Source organism: Hyperolius riggenbachi, chromosome 1 (genome assembly GCF_040937935.1).
Source record: "Hyperolius riggenbachi isolate aHypRig1 chromosome 1, aHypRig1.pri, whole genome shotgun sequence".
Taxonomy (NCBI): domain Eukaryota; kingdom Metazoa; phylum Chordata; class Amphibia; order Anura; family Hyperoliidae; genus Hyperolius; species Hyperolius riggenbachi.
The window spans coordinates 169674697-169695625 of NC_090646.1; the positions used below are offsets into that span (position 1 = coordinate 169674697).

Sequence of the window (20929 nt, forward strand, 5' to 3'; positions counted from 1 at the left end):
CTGCACCAAGCACACTGATTCCCCCCCCCCTGCCCCCTGATCGCCCACAGCACCCCTCAGACCCCCCCCCCCCTGCCCACCCCCCAGACCCATGTTTACACCCAATCACCCCCCTAATCACCCATCAATCACTCCCTGTCACTATCTGTCAACGCTATTTTTTTTTTATCCCCCCCTGCCCCCTCCTGATCACCCCCCCATCCCTCAGATTCTCCCTAGACCCCCCCCCCCCAGACCCCCCCCCCCACCCATGTACTGTATGCATCTATCCCCCTGATCACCTGTCAATCACCTGTCAATCACCCGTCAATTACCCCCTGTCACTGCCACCCATCAATCAGCCCCTAACCTGCCCCTTGCGGGCAATCTGATCACCCACCCACACCAATAGATCGCCCGCAGATTCGACATCAGATCACCACCCAAGCGCAGTGTTTACATCTATTCTCTCCTCTAAACACCCACTAATTACCCATCAATCACCCATCAATCACCCCCTATCACCACCTGTCAGTGTTACCCATCAGATCAGAGCCTAATCTGCCCCTTGCAGGCACCCAATCACCCGCCTACATGCTCAGATTGCCCTCAGACCCCCCCCTTATCAATTCGCCAGGGCATTATTTACATCTGTCCTTCCCTGTAATAACCCACTGATCACCTGTCAATCACCCATCAATCACCCCCTGTCACTGCCACCTATCAATCACCCCCTGTCACTGTCAATCAGCCCCTAACCTGCCCCTTGCGGGCAATCTGATCACCCACCCACATCAATAGATCACCCGCAGATCCGACATCAGATCACCTCCCAAGTGCAGTGCTTACATCTGTTCTCTCCTCCAAACACCCACTAATTACCCATCAATCACCCCCTGTCACTGCTACCCATCAGATTAGACCCCTATCTGCCCCTAGGGCACTCAATCACCCGCCCATACCCTCAGAACGCCCTCAGACCCCAGCCCTGATCACCTCGCCAGTGCATTGCTTGCATCTAGTCCCCCCTCTAATCACACCTTGAGATACCCATTAATCACCTCCTGTCACCCCCTAGCACACCTACCCATCAGATCAGGCCCTAATTTGCCCCGTGTGGGCTCCTGATCACTCGGCCAAACCCTCAGATCCCCCTCAGACCCCCTTCTGATCACCTCCCCAGTGCATTGATTGCATCTATTTTCCCCTCTAACCACCCCCTGAGACACCCATCAATCACCTCCTGTCACCCCCTAGCACTCCTATCCATCAGATCAGGCCCAATACAACCTGTCATCTAAAAGGCCACCCTGCTTATGACCGGTTCCACAAAATTCGCCCCCTCATAGACCACCTGTCATCAAAATTTGCAGATGCTTATACCCCTGAACAGTCATTTTGAGACATTTGGTTTCCAGACTACTCACGGTTTTGGGCCCGTAAAATGCCAGGGCGGTATAGGAACCCCACAAGTGACCCCATTTTAGAAAAAAAGACACCCCAAGGTATTCTGTTAGGTGTATGACGAGTTCATAGAAGATTTTATTTTTTTGTACAAAAGTTAGCGGAAATTGATTTTTATTGTTTTTTTTTTTACAAAGTGTCATTTTTCACTAACTTGTGACAAAAAATAAAATCTTCTATGAACTCACCATACTCCTAACGGAATACCTTGGGGTGTCTTCTTTCTAAAATGGGGTCATTAGTGGGGTTCCTATACTGCCCTGGCATTTTAGGGGCCCTAAACCGTGAGGAGTAGTCTTGAAACAAAAATGACCTGTGAAATCCTAAAGGTACTCATTGGACTTTGGGCCCCTTAGCGCAGTTAGGGTGCAAAAAAGTGCCACACATGTGGTATTGCCGTACTCGGGAGAAGTAGTACAATCTGTTTTGGGGTGTATTTTTACACATACCCATGCTGGGTGGGAGAAATACTTCTGTAAATTACAATCTTTGGATTTTTTTTACACACAATTGTCCAATTACAGAGATATTTCTCCCACCCAGCATGGGTATGTGTAAAAATACACCTCAAAACACATTATACTACTTCTCCCGAGTACGGCAATACCACATGTGTGGCACTTTTTTGCAGCCTAACTGCGCTAAGGGGCCCAAAGTCCAATGAGCACCTTTAGGCTTTACAGGGGTGCTTACAAATTAGCACCCCTCAAAATGCGAGGACAGTAAACACACCCCACAAATGACCCCATTTTGGAAAGTAGACACTTCAAGGTATTTAGAGAGGGGCATGATGATTCCGTGGCAGATTTCATTTTTTTTCTCGCAAGTTAGAAGAAATGGAAACTTTTTTTTTTTGTCACAAAGTGTCATTTTCCGCTTACTTGTGACAAAAAATAATATCTTCTATGAACTCACTATGCCTCTCAGTGAATACTTTGGGATGTCTTCTTTCCAAAATGGGGTCATTTGGGGGGTATTTATACTATCCTGGAATTCTAGCCCCTCATGAAACATGACAGGTGGTCAGAAAAGTCATAGATGCTTGAAAATGGGAAAATTCACTTTTTGCACCATAGTTTGTAAACGCTATAACTTTTACCCAAACCAATAAATATACACTAAATGGGGTTTTTTTTTAATCAAAAACATGTTTGTCCACATTTTTTGCGCTGCCTGTATACAGAAATTTTACTTTATTTGAAAAATGTCAGCACAGAAAGTTAAAAAAATCATTTTTTTGCCAAAATTCATGTCTTTTTTGATGAATATAATAAGTAAAAATCGCAGGAGCAATCAAATAGCACCAAAAGAAAGCTTTATTAGTGACAAGAAAAGGAGCCAAAATTCATTTAGGTGGTAGGTTGTATGAGCGAGCAATAAACCGTGAAAGCTGCAGTGGTCTGAATGGAAAAAAAGTGGGGTAAAGGGGGGTAAAGCCCACGGTCCTCAAGTGGTTAACCTTTCCCCAGTGTTTCCTGAACCGGATCTCTTGTCTCACCAATACATTGGCCTCAATTCACTAAGCTTTACTAAACACTTTATCAAACGTTTGCTAATTTACCTCATGGGTAAAATCTAATTTTGAATTCACTAAGGTGTTATATATTTATCGAATGTTTTATCGATAAAACATCCAATAAATCTATAACACCTTAGTGAATTCAAAATTAGATTTTACCCATGAGGTAAATTATGAAACGTTTGATAAAGTGTTTAGTAAAGCTAAGTGAACTGAGGCCTATATGTCTTCAGTATAGTTAGCATTTGCTTCAAAACATGCAATGTTGACTCAAATCCCACCCTTCCCTCAATCCTACAGCAAGTGTGACCACCAGTATAGTACCCTTCCAATAGTAAGAGCAGCCAGTATAGCAGTCACCTTCCCACCAAGTGACCCCCACCCCTTCCTTCCAAGCACCAAGTCCCCCTGATTGCAGAGTTGCATAGTGAAGCAGTATATTTCACCTGTTTCAGAGTCAGGTTGTATGCACTCTCCTCCTCAGTGCAGCTGTGCTGCATACCTGATTATAATGTCTATAAAGTGTTCCTGCGTGTAATGTGACATGCATTGGGAGCTGTACAGAGGTGTGCAGCACCACAGCACACAATTGCAGCAAAGAGGTGAGGAAAGAGACCATGACAAATCACTGGAAAAGGTAAAATTGCCTGCTACATCATGTCACCCCCAAGCAGTTGCAGGGACTATCAATACGCCCTTGGGCTAGACCTTTTCAAAGTCGTTTGGGCCATACGCAGGATAAAAGCTTGTTACTGCCCTGTTTGATGTTATAGTCATAAAATACAAAATAGTGACTGCCATAAATATCTAAAATAACTTTTGCATTACTTTAGGATCTGCCATTGTGAGGGAGATGAAGAGAATGCACTTATCACACCATGTCGCTGCACTGGAACTTTAAGGTTTGTGCATCAAGCCTGTCTACATCAGTGGATTAAGAGCTCAGACACCCGTTGTTGTGAACTCTGCAAATATGACTTTGTAATGGAAACTAAGCTGAAACCATTAAGAAAGGTAAGACAGATGAGAAAATGTTGCTATACACTATTCCATAGGCGGTCATGGACACTGTCCTTACCACAAATGCCTTCCTTTGAAAATATAATTAATGCTACAGTCTGTTGTTGTTAATTAATAATTTTTTTTTTAAATACCCATTTGCTTTATGGGCAGTTCGGCCAAGAAGGTCAAAAAGTTCACAGTTGGAAAGCCATCAAATCTCAACCAACTGAAGTAAAGTAGGAAAAATTGTTTGTTTGTTCAAACTTCTGGAGGGCTTTTTCAGCTGCAGCATTCACATGCGCCAGAATGGCATTGGAAGCAAGCCATATGTCTGAGGAACATAGTGACATTTAAAAAAGGGTAAAATTGTCTACAGCAGTGCAATCCAATCAGCCATCCAATCCTTCAACAGATGTAGGATCCTCTACCATTGAACATATTGGAACAGATGCACTAAATGCCAGAAAACAATGTATGTGCATAGATGTAAATTTTAGTGTTGTTTACGCAAATTACCCAACTGGCAATGCGCAAAGTGTGCAACTGGTGTAATGTATGTAATGTGCACGTTTGTAGGAAGCAAGTTATGCTATTTGTATTTCATGCTTTATACAGGCTACATGGCAGCATGTATGTTACGTAGATAAAGGGGTTAATTTATGAAAGGCTGAAACATTTTTGCCAGGAAAATACTGCTTTTGGAATTTTAGACTTTTGTGTGCTAATTCATAAAAATGTTCACAGGTGCGATAGAAGTACCGTAAATTACCGAAGCTCGTTACAAGCTGTTCCGTGCAGATAGGGCATTGCGAGGCATCTCGACATCCCTTTAGATGCACATATTTTGCTATACTGCCTCTGCTTGCTCTGAATTTGCTTTGAATCTGTCTATTAGTCTTTCTTAACATTCTATGTCATTGCCACAGCTTAGATTAAAGAGAAACTCCAACCTAGAATTGAACTTTATCCCAATTAGTAGCCGATACCCCCTTTTACATGAAAAATATAATGCTTTTCACAAACAGACCATCAGGGGGTGCTGTACAGGGGAGGACTGGCCAGGGGGGAAGGGGGGCAATTTCCCCCCAGGCTGCCTCTCATTTAATGATTTAGGGCTGGTACGGTGCCTGGTACATGTTTTTGTATAAGGCAATGTGAACCACTGGGCTGGCTGAGGGAAATCAATGCCTAATTACAGAGTAATTAGAGGGAGGGCAAGTTGGTAAATATAAATAGCATGATGCAGAGCAGAGGCTTGCCTGCAGGTCCGTGGGAAAATATCTGTCTGATTTTGGGTGGAAATTGGTTAAGAGTATCGATCTGAGATGCGGGGAAATCTCGGGCTGATGTGGTCGATCCAGTGCGATAATCACGAACAATGAACGCGACGGAACTCTAAATGTTTTATGTGCCCCCCCATTGCCAGTGCATTATACTGTACCTGTCACGCTGTCCCTCATGTGTCCTTACTGAATTTCCCATGTGACTTTTGGCATATAGCACATGGGGCACGTGTGTGTTGTTATTTAGGCCCGGGCTGCTGTGAAAATGGGCCTCTAGTTTGTGTTTTCCCTCCAGGCCAAAAGGTCCCAGTCCTCCCCTGGTGCTGTATGACTGATTTTGTGCTGAAACCCCTCCCACAAGAAGCTCTGAGTACTGCGGTACTCTGGGCAAACTGCCACAATGTAACAAGGTTCACAAACAGGAATTAGCTGTTTACAGCTGTCTCTAACAGCCAAAACAGATAGGAGCAGCTACATAACCTGCCCACAGTAAAAATCTCACCATGTAATAAATGTCAGAATGTAAATTAGGGAGAGGAAAGATTTTACAATGAACAAACACTGAATAAATCATTTATACATAATTATGGTAAAAAATGAAGCACTTTTTTACTACATTATTTTCACTGGAGTTCTTCTTTAACTTCCAAGAAACTTTACACATGTCCTGCTTCTGTGATTTTCCCCACTAACTTCTAACAGGTACCCAAGAGGTTAAACAGCCACAGAGCAGGTATTCAGGGGGTGCCTGTTTTGTTGCAATCTCTCTCTGCTGCTACCTGGGGGGTTTAAAAACTTGTCCCACTGGCAAAAGCTGCAGGTCCTATCAGATTCCCTTATTCAGACTTGCAAGAGAACAGGGGCTGTTTCTATTGGCTCCCTGTTCCTGTCAGTCACAGCTGCTTCTGCTTCTGCTTGTGAGTCATGCTCCCACAGTCTAATCTCTGCATGCTTTTCGCCACTTCAAAGCAGACGGTATTGCTTTGTGGCTTTACCGCTGGTTGCCTGCTTTATTCATTGACGTTTACTGAGATGTGTTGAAGTAATTACCGCACAAGTCTTTAATTTACCTCACTGCTCTGTAATTTTAGCTTTTCATGTGGTATGTCATGTTATGAATTGACATTTTCCTAAGTGCTCAGTAAAGTCAGCTGTTTTCTGCATTACCGAATGCAGGAATGCTTTATGAATCGACCCCAATGGGAGTTGTGTACCTCATACAAGCAATGTAGGTGCTATGTGCATAATGCAAGTTGCACTATTTGCACAATGCCTGATATGTACGTTACATAAATTCCATGTAAAATGTATGTACACTGTCTGCCTAATTCTGTGATAGTAGCACTGTATGTCCGTTTTCTGTTACGTCATTTTGCTGGTACACAACATAATCAGAAAAAAACCTGTCATTAATGAAATATAAATCAAATTGTTCAGGATTTAAAAGCCATATAATCTGAGCTATTTGTAGTTTTAGCCATTTCTGATGTCAGTCTAATGAATTGTACTAGCTGTGTAGTTGCATCAGGCCCGTTTTTAGGGCCGTGCGGCCCGTGCCGCCGCCCTGGGCACTGCTGTGAGGGGGCGCTGTAAAGGAGGGGGGAGCCGGAGCCGCGAGAGGGCAGCCCAACCTCTCCCCGGGCCGCCCTCCGTGCTCCCCCCTCAGACACAGAGTAATAACGCAGCAGGAAGCTCTGTGCATAACTACTCACCTTCCTGCGTTCCACTCGTCGCTGATCTCCTCTCCTCATAGACGCTGATACACACGCTGCTTCCTGTTTAGCCGGAAGCAGCGTGTGTATCAGCGTCTGATGCACGAGAGGAGATCAGCGGCGAGTGGAACGCAGGAAGGTGAGTAGTTATGCACAGAGCTTCCTGCTGCGCCATTACTCTACGTCTGAGGGGGGAGCATGGAGGGCGGCCCGAGGAGAGGTCGGGCTGCCCTCCCCGTGGCTCTGGCTCCCCCCTCCATTATGGGGGGTGGACCCGACCTACCTAACCTATACTGGGGGAAGCTGCCTATCTAATCTATACTGGGGGGCACCTACCTAATCTAACCTATACTGGAGGACACCTACCTAATCTAACCTATACTGGGGGGGCACCTACCTAATCTAACCTATACTGGGGGGCACCTACCTAATCTAACCTATACTGGGGGCACCTATCTAACCTATACTGGGGGGGCACCTACCTAATCTAACATTTACTGGGAGCATCTACCTATCTAACCTATACTGGGGGGCACCCAACTAATGTAACCTATACTGGGAGGCACCTACCTATCTAACCTATACTGGGGGGCAGCTACCTATCTAACCTATAGTTGGGGGCACCTACCTATCTAACCTATACTGGGGGGGCAGCTACCTAATCTAACCTATACGGGGGGAACCTACCTAATCTAACCTATACTGGGGGGCACCTACCTATCTAACCTATACTGGGGGCACCTACCTATCTAACCTATACTGTAGGGCACCTACCTATCAAACCTATACTGGGGGCACTTACTTATCTAACCTACCTACCTAGCTAGCCTATACAGGTGGCAACTATACTGCCTACCTATATTGCAGGCACCTACCTAACTATCCTATACTGGGGGCATCTACCTATCTAACCTATGCTGGGGGCAACTATTCTGGCTACCTATATTAGAGGCACCCACCTAGCTAACCTGTAGTGGGGTACCTACCTATCTAACTTATACCGGGGGCGCCTGCCTATCTAACCTATACTGGGGGCAACTATACTGGCTACCTATACTGGAGGCACCTACCTGGCTAACCTATACAGGGGGCAACTATACTGGCTCACCTATGCCTGGCTACCTATACTGGGGGCCTATAGCTGGCTACCTATACTGGATTACCTATTCTTGGCTACCTATACTGGGGGGACCTATACTGAGTGCAACCAGACCTGGCTAACCTATACTGCGGGCGCCTATACCTTGCTCGGGGGGCGCAATTTTTACACCCTCACCCTGGGTGCATTTTAGCCTAGAAACTGGCATGCTCCCTACAAACTTGAATTTGAAGAAGCTAAAATCACTACAAGGATAATTGGAGTTCATAGTATGTATGTGTTAAGGTAAGCAAAAATAAGAACAAGTTGTAAAGTTCCATGTGGGGCCTTGTTTGGGCAAATAATTCTTGTTGTTAGGTGGTGTATGGCAAACTCTAGGAAAGGAGGATACACCAAAGTGAATCAGCTATTATCAGTGGGGTAGGCAGAGCCAACAGTTGGAGTGCTTCTCACACCTACTGCTGGCTTTGGAGGTTGTGACTCAATGTCTCTAGGCTTGATATGCTGTCTTACTGCCTAAAAAAATTGATTGTAAGTCTTGCATTGAAAAGAAATATCAAAATTTTATGGTATGTGGACAGCTCAACACTAACCCTCACTTCGGTTTCAGAATCTTGCACTTGTCGACAACTTTAAAGGACCACTATTGCGGAAAATTTTAAAATTTTAAATATGTGTAAACATACAAATAAGAAGTACGTTACTTCCAGAATAAAATGAGTCATACATTACTTTTCTCCCATGTTGCTGTCACTTACAGTAGAGAGTAGAATTCTGACAGAACCGACAGATTTTTGACTAGTCCATCTCTTCATGGGGGGTTCTCAGCAAGGCTTTTATTCTTTATAAAGTCCTTCCCTGAAAATGATTCATGCAATAATGCTGACCAGCTTTACTGCTCGCTGCACATTTTTTGGGGCAGTTGGACTGAGCAACTGCCATTCACTAAAAGGTTTTGAAATTAAACAAAACCCTGAAAATCCCCCATGAGGAAATGGACTAGTCCAAAACCTGTCGGTTCTGTCAGTTTTCTACGTAAGTGACAGCAACATAGGAGAAAAGTAATTTATGGCTCATTTTACTCTGTGAGAAATGTACTTCTTACTTGTATGTGTTTACATGTATTTAAAATGTTACAATTTTCACAATAGTGGTCCTTTAAGGTGCACCCAGATCAACCACTACATACCCTACCAGCTTTGGGAAGACAGGATCTTTGACTTTTGTCTGAGATGATTTGTTCAATGGTGAAGCACAAGCCTGTAAACAGATGTCATCAATGCCGTCACATTCATAAAGTATTGATGTATTCTGAATTATAAATGATCTTGTGCAGCAGCACTCAATCACAGATGACAGACACAACAATGTGCGTCATTTATATTAATTCTAGTGCACTACCAGTAAAGTAAATAATGTTTACAGAATTTGTTGTATAATAGTTGCACTGTAAGAGTTTTATCACATTGCTAAAACAAAAGAAACATTAGATAAAAAGAAAATGTTCGCATTGTATTACGTCATCAACTTATTGCATTAGGTTATATTATAAAAAGGAGGTTTTTTACAGTGCATTTTTTAAACTTTTTGAAGTACTTTGGTTATATGATTGCATATGAACCCTTTTACTGCCATGCAATTTCTGTAACTTTTTACTTACACTACATTTCCAATGTAAATAGTTTATAAACCTCTTAAAGGACAGCGTAAGCAGCTCAGAGCGGAAATCCTGACCTGTGCTTGGGGGAGCCACCGGAGGCTGTGTGCAGAGCAATGCGTGCAGCAGGCGTTTTTACATACCTCCCAGGGGATCCCGACATTGGCCACCATTCTTCTTCCGCTACTCTACTGGGATAACTCTAGTAGCATGTTTCTAATACTAAGAGAAACACATATTAGGTAGTGTATATGGTTACAAATTCTGACTGGATAGGATAATTTAAAGTACCTCTTACAGATCCTGGCATCACTAGAAAGCGACCTCTGCCTCTGTTCAGCTGTAAGCTATTTCTATCCTCTCTTAAGGGCCCATTCACTTCTAAAATCGCTAAACGCTAACACAAACGCTGAGCGATTTTCTGGAGTTTTTACATAGCGATTTCCCAGCGATTTTTCACTGTATAGAAAGCATTTTTCCAGCGATTAGCGTTTTGTGATTTCGAGTTCTATTTAGCCTGCAGAATTGCTCCAGAATCGCTCAGAAAACGCTGCAGGCAACGCGTTTGCATTTCAGCAAATCGCTTAGATGAGAACACTTCCATACACTTTCATTGTACACACGTTTTTCAAATCACTAGCGGTTTTCAGCAATGCTGAAATCATGCTGAAAACGCACAAGTGTGACTGGGCCCTCACGTGTGAGAGAAAAGCTTGTACTGTAGGCTGGCTCCTCAGCATCAAGCAGTGTGGATATCTTAGGTAAATAAACAGGAGCCAGCCTTATGGCCCATACTCACGGGCTACAGTTGCCGCTGGTCGCTAGCACACGGGAGCGTGTGCGCGACAGACCGGCAACAGCTCGTCGCCGGCTCCGTCCGCATACACACTGCGGAAGGGGACTGGTGCTGCGATGGAAGCTGTCACCGACGTTCCCCCCCCCCCCCCCGCCGGAAGCTCCGTGTGGCTCCTATAGGTTGCTGTCGCTAGTCCGCATACACACGCAGACTAGCGACAGTTGCGGCGAAGTCGCCAGTCGATTGACCGCGCCAATCGCCTGGCGACAGCAGCGACGAGCGACGGTTCTGGGTGCGCGCGCCATACTCACTGGCGACCTATCGCCGCAACACGCGCGTGTCATGTGGTTGCGGCGACAATTGTAGCCCGTGAGTATGGGCCATAACAGAACAGGCTTTTACACATGTAGAGGAGAGAAATCAGCTGTTACAGGCAGCTGAACAGAGAAGGACATTGCTGCTCTCTAAATGATGCCAGGATCTGTAAGAGGTGCTATAAATTATCCTATCCAGCCAGCATTTGTAACCAAATACACTACTTAATATGAGTTTCCCTTACTATTAGAAACATGCTACTAGGGTTATCCTAGTAGCCAAAAATGTCACTGTAGTGCCCATTTATGCCATGGAGCAGAGATGATACTTTCGGTTTTAGTACAAACAAATTTATTTACATACTCCTACATACCGTGCAAGCGTTTCGCGGGTATATTCCTGTTTCTTCAGGCAATAACGAACAGGAGTACACACAGTGCAGTCTTAAGGTCACGATAAGCGCCTCTGACAGATTAGCTAAAAGTTCTGATGGTGTGAAACTGTTAAAGAAACTCCAAGCCTTTTCAGTGCTGCTGAGTAGATTTTTAGTCTGGAGGTTCACTTTAAGTTCAAAAGACTAGGACTTATCATCACCACTTAAGGGGTATTACAGTACTGGGCCCTTATTCAAATCTCTTTTTCTCCTAAGTTTTCCCCTAAGAGATATTTTTTATCATCTTCTCTTTAACTACATTTGTGGTGAAAGACGGTATATCTACATCCCGCAGGACTTCAGTTCCTGCCCTGGTATGTAGATACTCGTCTATTGCAGCGAATGTCCACCGTGCACTCCCACTCTCACTCCCACGCACTTTCTCATTGTCACTCGTTAGTGGGTAGATCAATAAATGGGAACGCAGGTGAAAATTGCTCTGGTACAGAAGGGGAAAAACCCTCAGTAGTGAAGTGGTTAAAATAAGTTTTCAGCACTCTGCAAATAAAAAAATAAATAAATTGGATTTTGCTCGCTGGTGGCTTAAAATACATTTATTGATAATGCCCCATATCAGGGCCGCCTCTACCACCAGGCCATTATAGGCGATTGCCTGGAGCGCTGTGAACGGGATAAGCGCAATTGTGGGGGACCGCGGTGGTCTCCGTGCATTATTTACTTTACATGCACGGAAAGCACACCACGTGCTATCCAGTCTCCACTGGTCCGCCTCTATTCACTCCCCCCGATGCCGCCCAGCCAATAGAAGCAAGCAGCGTTCAACACACTGCTGTTCCCACTCCTCCGCTCCACCCCCTAGCTAGCTGAGCTGCCCGGGTATATTTTGTACATCGTGCGGCTCTAACTCCGCCCCCCGCCTGTTCAGCCAGCGTGCGTGACTCTCAGAGACTCCAGTGTGCCTGATAGTCCAACATACCCCCTTGTCTGCCCTGCACGATCTGGCTGTGAGTGTGTGACAGAGGTGAGCTGAGCACTGCCATCTGCCTGACTGCTGACTGTAAAGGGAGAAACAGCGAGACTCCCCTCCCATACAGAACAGTTGGAGGAGAGGGGAGCGGGCTGCAGGAGGAGAATGGGGTATTGTCATCCAACAAGTGTGCTGCTACTGTTCTGCATATGTCCCTGCTCCATCCCCACACCCGGGTCCCCCTGCCAGCCCTCACTAGACAACCTCAAAGCAGGTCCTGCTCTAATCCACCCTTCCAGAATACAAGCAAGCTGAGGAGGCTCCATGGCTGTAATTAGTGAGTGAGCATATCAGGAACGTGGGCACTCTGCTCCTGTTACTGCAACTGCTGATATTATCTGCATTGTGGACAATACTACACCAGGCTGCATGATTACAGATTCTAATCAGCATATATGCAGCTGATTAGAGCTGATTAGATTGATCTCTCAGTGGTGCACAACAGCCATTTATAGTACTGTCCAGGCTAAATGATAAGGACAGCACATAGTCACAGAAGCAGACTGTGTAAGGTGCATACTATTTGTACATTAGCAAGCTGACCTGCAGCTGAAAGTTCCTGTGTCTGGCTGCCCTGTTATTGTCCTGCTTTGCTTCTCATATGCTCCTCTCACTCTCCCTCCTCCTTGTATCCCCCTTCCTAGTGCTTTAACCCCTGCCCTGCTGCGGTGAGACACATCTCTCTCACTATTCATTCTACTGTGACTCTCACACATGTTTCAGTGTCTGTCCCTCCTACATTCCTCTATTTACCTTACTTCTCCCCACTCTCCTTTTCCTCTACATCCTCTCTTATGTGACACTTCCACTTCTAGGGATAGTAAGAGATAGCAGATGCTCCTGCATCTGCTATCTCTTACTATCCCTACCTGCCTTCTCTCACAGACTGCTGTCTTTCCCTTCCTTCTCGCTCACTTTCTTCTCTCATAAGATGGTAATTGCTGACCCCTATTAAGATTATGATGTGTTATTTTACAATGCTTTCATCTTCAGTACAGATTGTATTAACTTTATATTCATGTCACTGACTGTCCTCAGAGGAGCTCACAATCTAATCCCTACCATAGTCATAGTGGAATGTCCTACCATATTATTATTATGTATATATATACCACTGACATCTTCTGCATCACTTTACAGAGTACATAGTCATGTCACTGAATCTCCTCAGAGGAGCTGAAAATCTAGTCCTACCATAGTCATAGTCTAATGTCCTAGCATATTATTATTATGTGTTTATATAGCACTGATCTCTTCTGCAGCACTTTACAGAGTACATAGTCCTGTCACTGACTGTCCTCAGAGGAGCTCACAATAAATCCTGCCATAGTCATAGTGTAATGTCCTACCATATTGTTATTATGTATTTATATAGCACTGACATCTTCTGCAGCACATTACAGAGTACATAGTCCTGTCACTGACTGTCCTCAGAGGAGCTCACAATCTAATCCTATCATAGTCATAGTCTAATGCCCTACCATATTATTATGTATTTCTGTAGTGCTGACATCTCCTGCAGCACTTTACAGAGTACATAGTCATGTCACTGACTGTCCTCAGAGGAGCTCACAATCTAAACCCTACCATAGTTATAGTCTAATGCCCTACCATATTATTATTATGTATTTATATAGCACTGACATCTCCTGCAGCACTTTACAGAGTACGTAGTCCTGTCACTGACTGTCCTCAGAGGGGCTCACACTCTAATCCTACCATAGTCATAGTCTAATGTCCTACCATATTATTATTATTATGTATTTATATAGCACTGACAGCACTTTACAGAGTACATAGCCATGTCACTGACTGTCATCAGAGGAGCTCACAATCTAATCTCTACCATACTTAGTTTAACATCCTATGATATTATTAATAAGTGGAAGGTGTGTCAGAAGGGGGGGGGGGGGGGCGCCGCAGGCTTTCTCGCCTGGAGTGACAAAAAGGCTAGAGGCACCCCTGCCCCATATACTGTACAATTCACCTTTTCTCCTAAGTTTTCTCCTAGGAGATAGTTTTTGATCAGCTGTTTAAAATAGCTGTTCAGCACTTTGTAATTTAAAAAATCCCATAAATACAAAAATGATGAAGTTTTGAATTAGTATGATACAATTCATCGGCTAATTTAAAAGAATGAGAATAAGCTTTCAGCTGGGCAGACTTCAGTTCTGTATCAAAAATTATTCAGTGTATTTTCTTGCTTCCTGGTGGCTTAAAAGGCATTTTGTGGACAAGGTGTAAAACAAGGTGTAAAAATATTAAAGGGACTCTGAGCACCTCTCATGGGCATGCCTTTAAGACTCCGACCAGTACTGAAAAGTACTTAAAGATACCTTTCTGTAGCTTGTGCTCTCCTCTTTCATTTGATGCCTGAATCGCCATTCTACCCCAAATAGTTTTCATTCGATTTCAATTTTAAAATCGTGGATGCCATCTTGGCAATGTTATAACTTCCGGGTCACCCCTGTCTTCTCTGTTCGAGAAGTGCATCTCTGAATGAAGCAGGAAGAGGAAGTGACACACATGGTCATTGCAAGAGGCTCATCCAGACGGGTCATAGCACGACTTTGTTGGAAGTCATCTGCCTTAAAGGCATTCCCATGAGAGGTCCCTTTAACTTGGAGAAAAAGTGAACTGAATAAGGCCCCTGGAATTGTTCACCTTTAAAAAGTGTATCTTTTATACTCATGTGTAAGCCTAATTTTTCAGCACAAAAAATGTGCTGAAAAGTTACCACCTCGGCTTGTATGCGAGTCAGTGGAGCAGAACGGATGGTGGAGCAGGTTTTGTTACTGGCAGAGGAGCATAAGGATTGTTCACTAGTGATACTGCACTTTCCAGCTGGCTTCCTGCGGTGTCACCCATCCTGGGGCCACCCATGCCCTGCAACATGGTGTACAGAGTGCGCTGCTCAAGACTACCTGTGTTCCCTGGCTTGTGGAGCGGAGCATACAAGCAACGTGTCAGTGGTGCAATAATTGGGGATATTTCTGTGTGGCAATTGCTGTGTCTCATATCTATGACGCCATCATCTTGAGACACAGCTGTATCAACCTTGGGGCACATCTGGCTATCGGGAGGGGGGCTGACTTGTTGGACACATCTGGCTACTGTGGAGGGGGCTATACTTGGAAGGGGGCTTATATGTTAGTCAAACACTTTTTCCTGGTTTCTGGGGAAAAGTGGGTACCTTCGCTTATACATGGGTCGGCTTATATATGCGAGTATATATGGTAATCTCAGGACATGAAAATGGTTTCTACTTTTATAAAGATGGAATGAAAGTGCTGATCAGAATTTCAAGAATGTAAAAGAAGAAAGTGGAGAAAATTTTTAGATAGAAAAAAATACTGTCCAAGTTAACAATATCACTTATTTTACTTAACATTGTAAATCACACCCAGTGGCCAATTACAGAGTCTAGTACAAAGCGAAATAAAAGTATTCTACATAAAGTCTGTCTTTTTAGTATGCCCTGAAAAGAAAGTTGATGGTTGTGATTTGCTTCGGCTGCTGAAGGCATCGTTTCATCTTTCATTTGCCAGAAATCTGAAAGCTGAATCTCAAAATGATGAGCAGCGCTGATTTACCAAAAAAAAGAGAAATGGCACAGATTGCCGCACTATGTAATTGTGTGTTAAAACATAAATCTTTATTTGAACATCAGTTCAACAATATAAATATACAATATATATCTCAATAAAACATTTAAAAACCACAAGAGCTAAACAAATATAAAAATCAATAATAGTCACCGCCGAGCAGAGTAAATAAACAATGTAAAAAAAGAAATGTTTTATTATTAATTAGTTCTATATAAAAAAAAAAATTGATGTGGGGTTGTAGTTTTATGGCATCTGGATTTAAATTTGCACTGTGCACATGTCGGCAACAGATACTGTTCCTAACTCTGATGTGTTGGGGTCAATGCAAATACCACTGCTTTATGAAAGTAAGGGTATGTGATCTATACTATGTCACAATTCTTGTTGTTGAATTTTGCTCCACTTTGTGGTGGCATAACGACCCACACATGTTCATCTATTTCCCCACAACATTTTGGGAAATTGCAAGAGGCCCAACATTGTTCCTTGATAGTTTTCCATCTCTGATGGTCAGGTATTGGCATGCTTTGTTCACCAAAATTCCTCCAGATAGCTTGTGTGGTATCCCTAACCATGCACTTTTTTTTTCTTAACTGGAAAGCAAAATGTAGACATATTAGACTGACCCAGGAATGTTCAAGTAACTTAGAAAAAAAATATTATTTTTTGTTTATTTTCAGTGGGTGAAATGAAAAAAAAAAAGTGTACGGTAAAAGACGACTTTCAGAAGGAGTGGAGAATACACCAGTCACTTTATAAAGCATAATATGTTGGCACTTTATAAATACAATAAATAATAATAATAATACACCAGTCACTAGATACATTTCAATTTAAAAGCACCAGCTGGGGGCATTGCCTCCCCACTTACCCCTTCAACCACATGACATAATTCCTGCGCTACTTCTTCATCCCTCTGCCACCACAACCCTCCTCTCCCTGATAGTGTTGGGCGAACAGTGTTCGCCACTGTTCGGGTTCTGCAGAACATCACCCTGTTCGGGTGATGTTCGAGTTCGGCCGAACACCTGATGGTGTTCGGCCAAACCGTTCGGGTTCGCCCGAACTACTAAATGCCCGGCCGAACAGGGCCCCTGCCCGGCCGAACAGGGCCCCTGTTCGGCCGAACAGGGCCCTGTTTGGCCGAATACCGCCCCCCTATGGGGTCGCAGGCATAAGGGGGGAGCATGCCCCGATCGCGGGGGGGGGGGGTCGGAAATTCCCCCCACCCCCTCCGCTAGCGCTCCCCCCTCTGCCCGCTTCCCCATAAAAAAGTTGGCGTAAAGTTAAATATTACCGGTGGTGGCTGCTGCAGTGGCTGGCTGGCAGTGGTGTGAATGAGGAGGAGGAGTCCGAGTATGACGCGTTGAGGCCAGGCAGCGGGCGGTTCAGCGGTAGTACCCTTGTGGTACTTCCGCCCTTTCTCTGACCTCACGTCCTCTACGTGATGACGCATACGAGGGTACGCGTCACGCCACTGCCAGCCAGCCACTGCAGACCCCCCCCCCCCCGCGATCGGGGCATGCTCCCCCCTTATGCCTGCGACCCCATGGGGGGGGGGCCGTATTGCGGCATGTTCGGGTCCCCGTTGACTTGCATTGAGTTCGGGGTTCGGGCCGAACATGCCGAACATCTGGCCCATGTTCGGCCTGTTCGGCCCGAACCCGAACATCCAGGTGTTCGCCCATCACTACTCCCTGCGCATAACAACAACTCAATAACACAGCTCAATCCTAGTTGGACAACATGTCTCGTGCCTGTACTTGTGTATGAGGCTTAAGTAATTAGAAAAAAGAGTCTACATGATTGTTTTATAGACGATTCAGTATTTTTTGTTAAACAACACTTCAGATAGCTTTGAAGACACCAATCCCGTAGAAGAGAAGACTGAAGGGTCTTCTACAATGGTGTCTGAGTTGCTGTCTCCAACACCATGTTCTGGAGAAGAAGACGGATCATATACCCTCTGAGTTCCTATTCCAGATCAAAAAAAGTGAAAGAATCAGTGAAAAAATGGTATAGTAGTCCAATCTGAAGAGGTTAGTACTATTTAGAATTTAATGGGCTTTTTATTAGAAAATAAAGAAAAGGGGGGGAATTTGAAAAGCAGGGCACTGACGCTTACAAATTGTGGCATACATTTTTACCATATGTGGAGCAGATGAATCCAAAATATTACTTCCAAATGCATATGGAAATAATGACTGTTATAGGCAAATAAAGATTTTACTACTGATGGACAACCTAATTACAAGCTAAATGTGCCTTTCCAATATCCGCATGCACATTCATAAATGTGACACCCCAATATGGTTCACCTGCACAAGACCACATGCAAGACTCCCTTCAACCTAGACCATGCCACTATGCCCTGACTGCACAGGCCCAAATAACTCCCTCCCCACTAGCAGGGCTTTGAATAGGCCCAAATGCCTCCCTCCTAACTAGCAGGTTCTTCTTTATAAAAAGTGAGATCATGAATATAAGAAGGGAAAACAAGTTATGGTGACAGTGGGAACTTAATTGATTTAGAATCCACATAAAGTCCCTGAACTCGGCTGCTCGACTCATTTAACTTTTTTATTGCTCCTCCTCTGCTGCTCCTTTATGTCAAGCTCTTCATTGGTTACCAATTGACCAGAGGATGCAGTTCAAACTCGTAGCCCTAACCTAAAAAGCTCTCCACAATCTCTCTTTGCTGTACATCTCCTCACAAGTCTCCATATACCGACCCAACCGCAATCTGAGATCTGCATATGACCTTCTTTTGTCCTCCTCTAGAATCACCTCCTTGCATTCACGTATACAAGATTTCTCACGTCCTTCACCCCTCCTCTGGAATCCCCTGCCAGGCTGCCACAACACTTTTATCACTCTGTAACCTTTGATTTTTTTTAAACGCTCTCTCAAAACTAATTTTTTCCGACAAGCATACGCGCTACATTAGGCCATTCCCCCTTTGACCTCTGGCCAAGTTGTACTCCTACCAGGTAACCTAAAAACACACTGCCTCTAGGTATTAATATTGTATATTCCCCATGTCTTGTTTCCCCATTATTTCTTTAAATTGTAAGTTAGCAAGGGCAGGTCTCTCTTACCCGTTTGTGTCTTGGAATTTTTACACATTTTATACATGCCATTTTGTCACTGTAATTACCAATTCTGTATTTTGTACCAATAGTGTATTTTGTATATTGGTGTCTACCATTGTCTGTATTATTATGCACCCCATGTCTGTTTCTTTTTTTGTACTGCACCACAGATTATGTCGATGCTTTATAAACCAATAATAATAACTAATAATCTTAGACTTATAAAACTCCTCTTTTCACCCTTCCTTTCCATGCAGAGACACAGAGACTCCTATACAGATCAGTATCATTTTTGGCCACTCATGCTCTCTCTCTCTATATATATTTTTTTGGTGTGTGTGTGTGTGTGGGTGGGTGGGGGTGTGCAAAAAGGTTGGTGTTAGTACTGAGTCGCCATTCTTATTATGCTATGTTGCTAGATTAGACATAAATAGCACTTAGTGAACTCTGCATTTCAATAGTTTGGGATATTAACATTTTTTATCTTTTACGGTTTATAAAACATATAATTTCAGAGGAATCTTACAGCTATAGCTAAGTGGACACATGCTGTCCTTGATATGACAGTATGGCAGATGTAGCTTCTGTATGACAGTTACCACGGTAACCAGTCTCAGTTTTACAGTATGTTCCCTATTATCCTTAATAGTACACAGAATATAATTTGCCTTGTGCTGATGTTGTCTCGTTAACATAAATTTGACTAACTGCTTAGATGTAACACTCTGAACCCTGGAGCCTTCAGATCCATTTATTACATCTGTCTAGATGTCTAAAAATCAGTATATAAATAGATTCCCTTGTGTTGTCTTTGAGCTCTATACATTATTTCATGCTCAGGATGAAGGAAAAAAATAAGAGAAAAGTCTGCCATTACAGAATTAAAACTAGTCATAGACATATGTGCAGAATGGAAGGGAGAGCAAGAAAACAATATGACTTTGCTACTTGTAGTGAACAAAAAAAAAAACAAAGAAAACAAGAAACAAACATTGCTGTATTAAAAAGGCTCAAAAAGTGCGATACAGACAAAAATGGCGCAGGAAATTTGGGTGCACCCTGCGCCGCCATAATCCATAATGTGAATTACAGCTATAAGGCTGCACTCAGACAGTAATTTGGGTGCCTTGAAAAGACTGAGCCCAAATCCCAATAAAAACTCTCATTCGGACACCAGCAATAGCTAGAAGCCAAACTACGTCTTAGCCCTGAGTCCACGACGGGCTGGAGGGGAATAGAAATTAACAACGCCAGGACTTTTGCAGGGGCAGGGTGAGCCGTTTTTCGGCTTCACCCTGCACCCACATTTCCAGACGCCTTAATGAGACATTGAAGTTTCTTTTCTTCCCTGTTTTTCCACTTGGCTCACCTTCATCTTCATGAGCCAAGCAGAATTGCCACATTCTGTTTAAAAAACGAGTGGTTTGTCCCCCTGAAATAGGCAGGCAAAATCCTACGACTTTCCTGGTTGCAAATTTTGCTGCCCTGCAGTGACAGGAGGAGGCAGAGCTGTTTGCAGGAGCTCTGCCTCTTGGTGTGTTGCTCCCCGCCTCTCACCGCCCCTCTGTTTATTCAGCCCTCATTATGCCGCCCACTCATGCTCGTCCTGTGCTGTGAGACTCCTGGCAGAGAGCTTTGAGTCATAGCTGCAGAGGAAGACGAGAGAGACACTGAGCTGGACACTTTGTACAAAATCCTAATGTAAGAAATACACAGGGGAGTGATAAAAATGCTGGATACATTTATAATATTGGGTATATTATGTATATTTATATTGGATGTGCAGTTGTGGTCTCTCCTGTGCTATAATGATGATGTCTTGTGTATTCATTAGGCAACATGTTATAGTAGAAAACTGATTATACATTCCCTAATTTATAGAAATGTATATTTAGCCATGCAATTAAAGATTGCTATTGTGTGTGGGGGAAGGGTGTAAGCAATTCATTATAATAAATTATCCAGGCTAGAGATGTGACCCG

The 20929-nt window shown here is 43.8% G+C and overlaps 1 protein-coding gene across 2 annotated transcripts in view; it reads left to right on the top strand.

Moving 5' to 3' along the window:
- MARCHF1 (membrane associated ring-CH-type finger 1) overlaps positions 1-20929 on the top strand; it is a 313731-nt gene that overhangs the window by 246982 nt on the left and 45820 nt on the right. For both annotated transcript variants that reach the window (XM_068278840.1, XM_068278841.1), the window contains one exon: positions 3796-3976. In XM_068278840.1, the coding sequence (XP_068134941.1) occupies positions 3796-3976 (181 nt within the window). The remainder of the gene's footprint in view (positions 1-3795; positions 3977-20929) is intronic.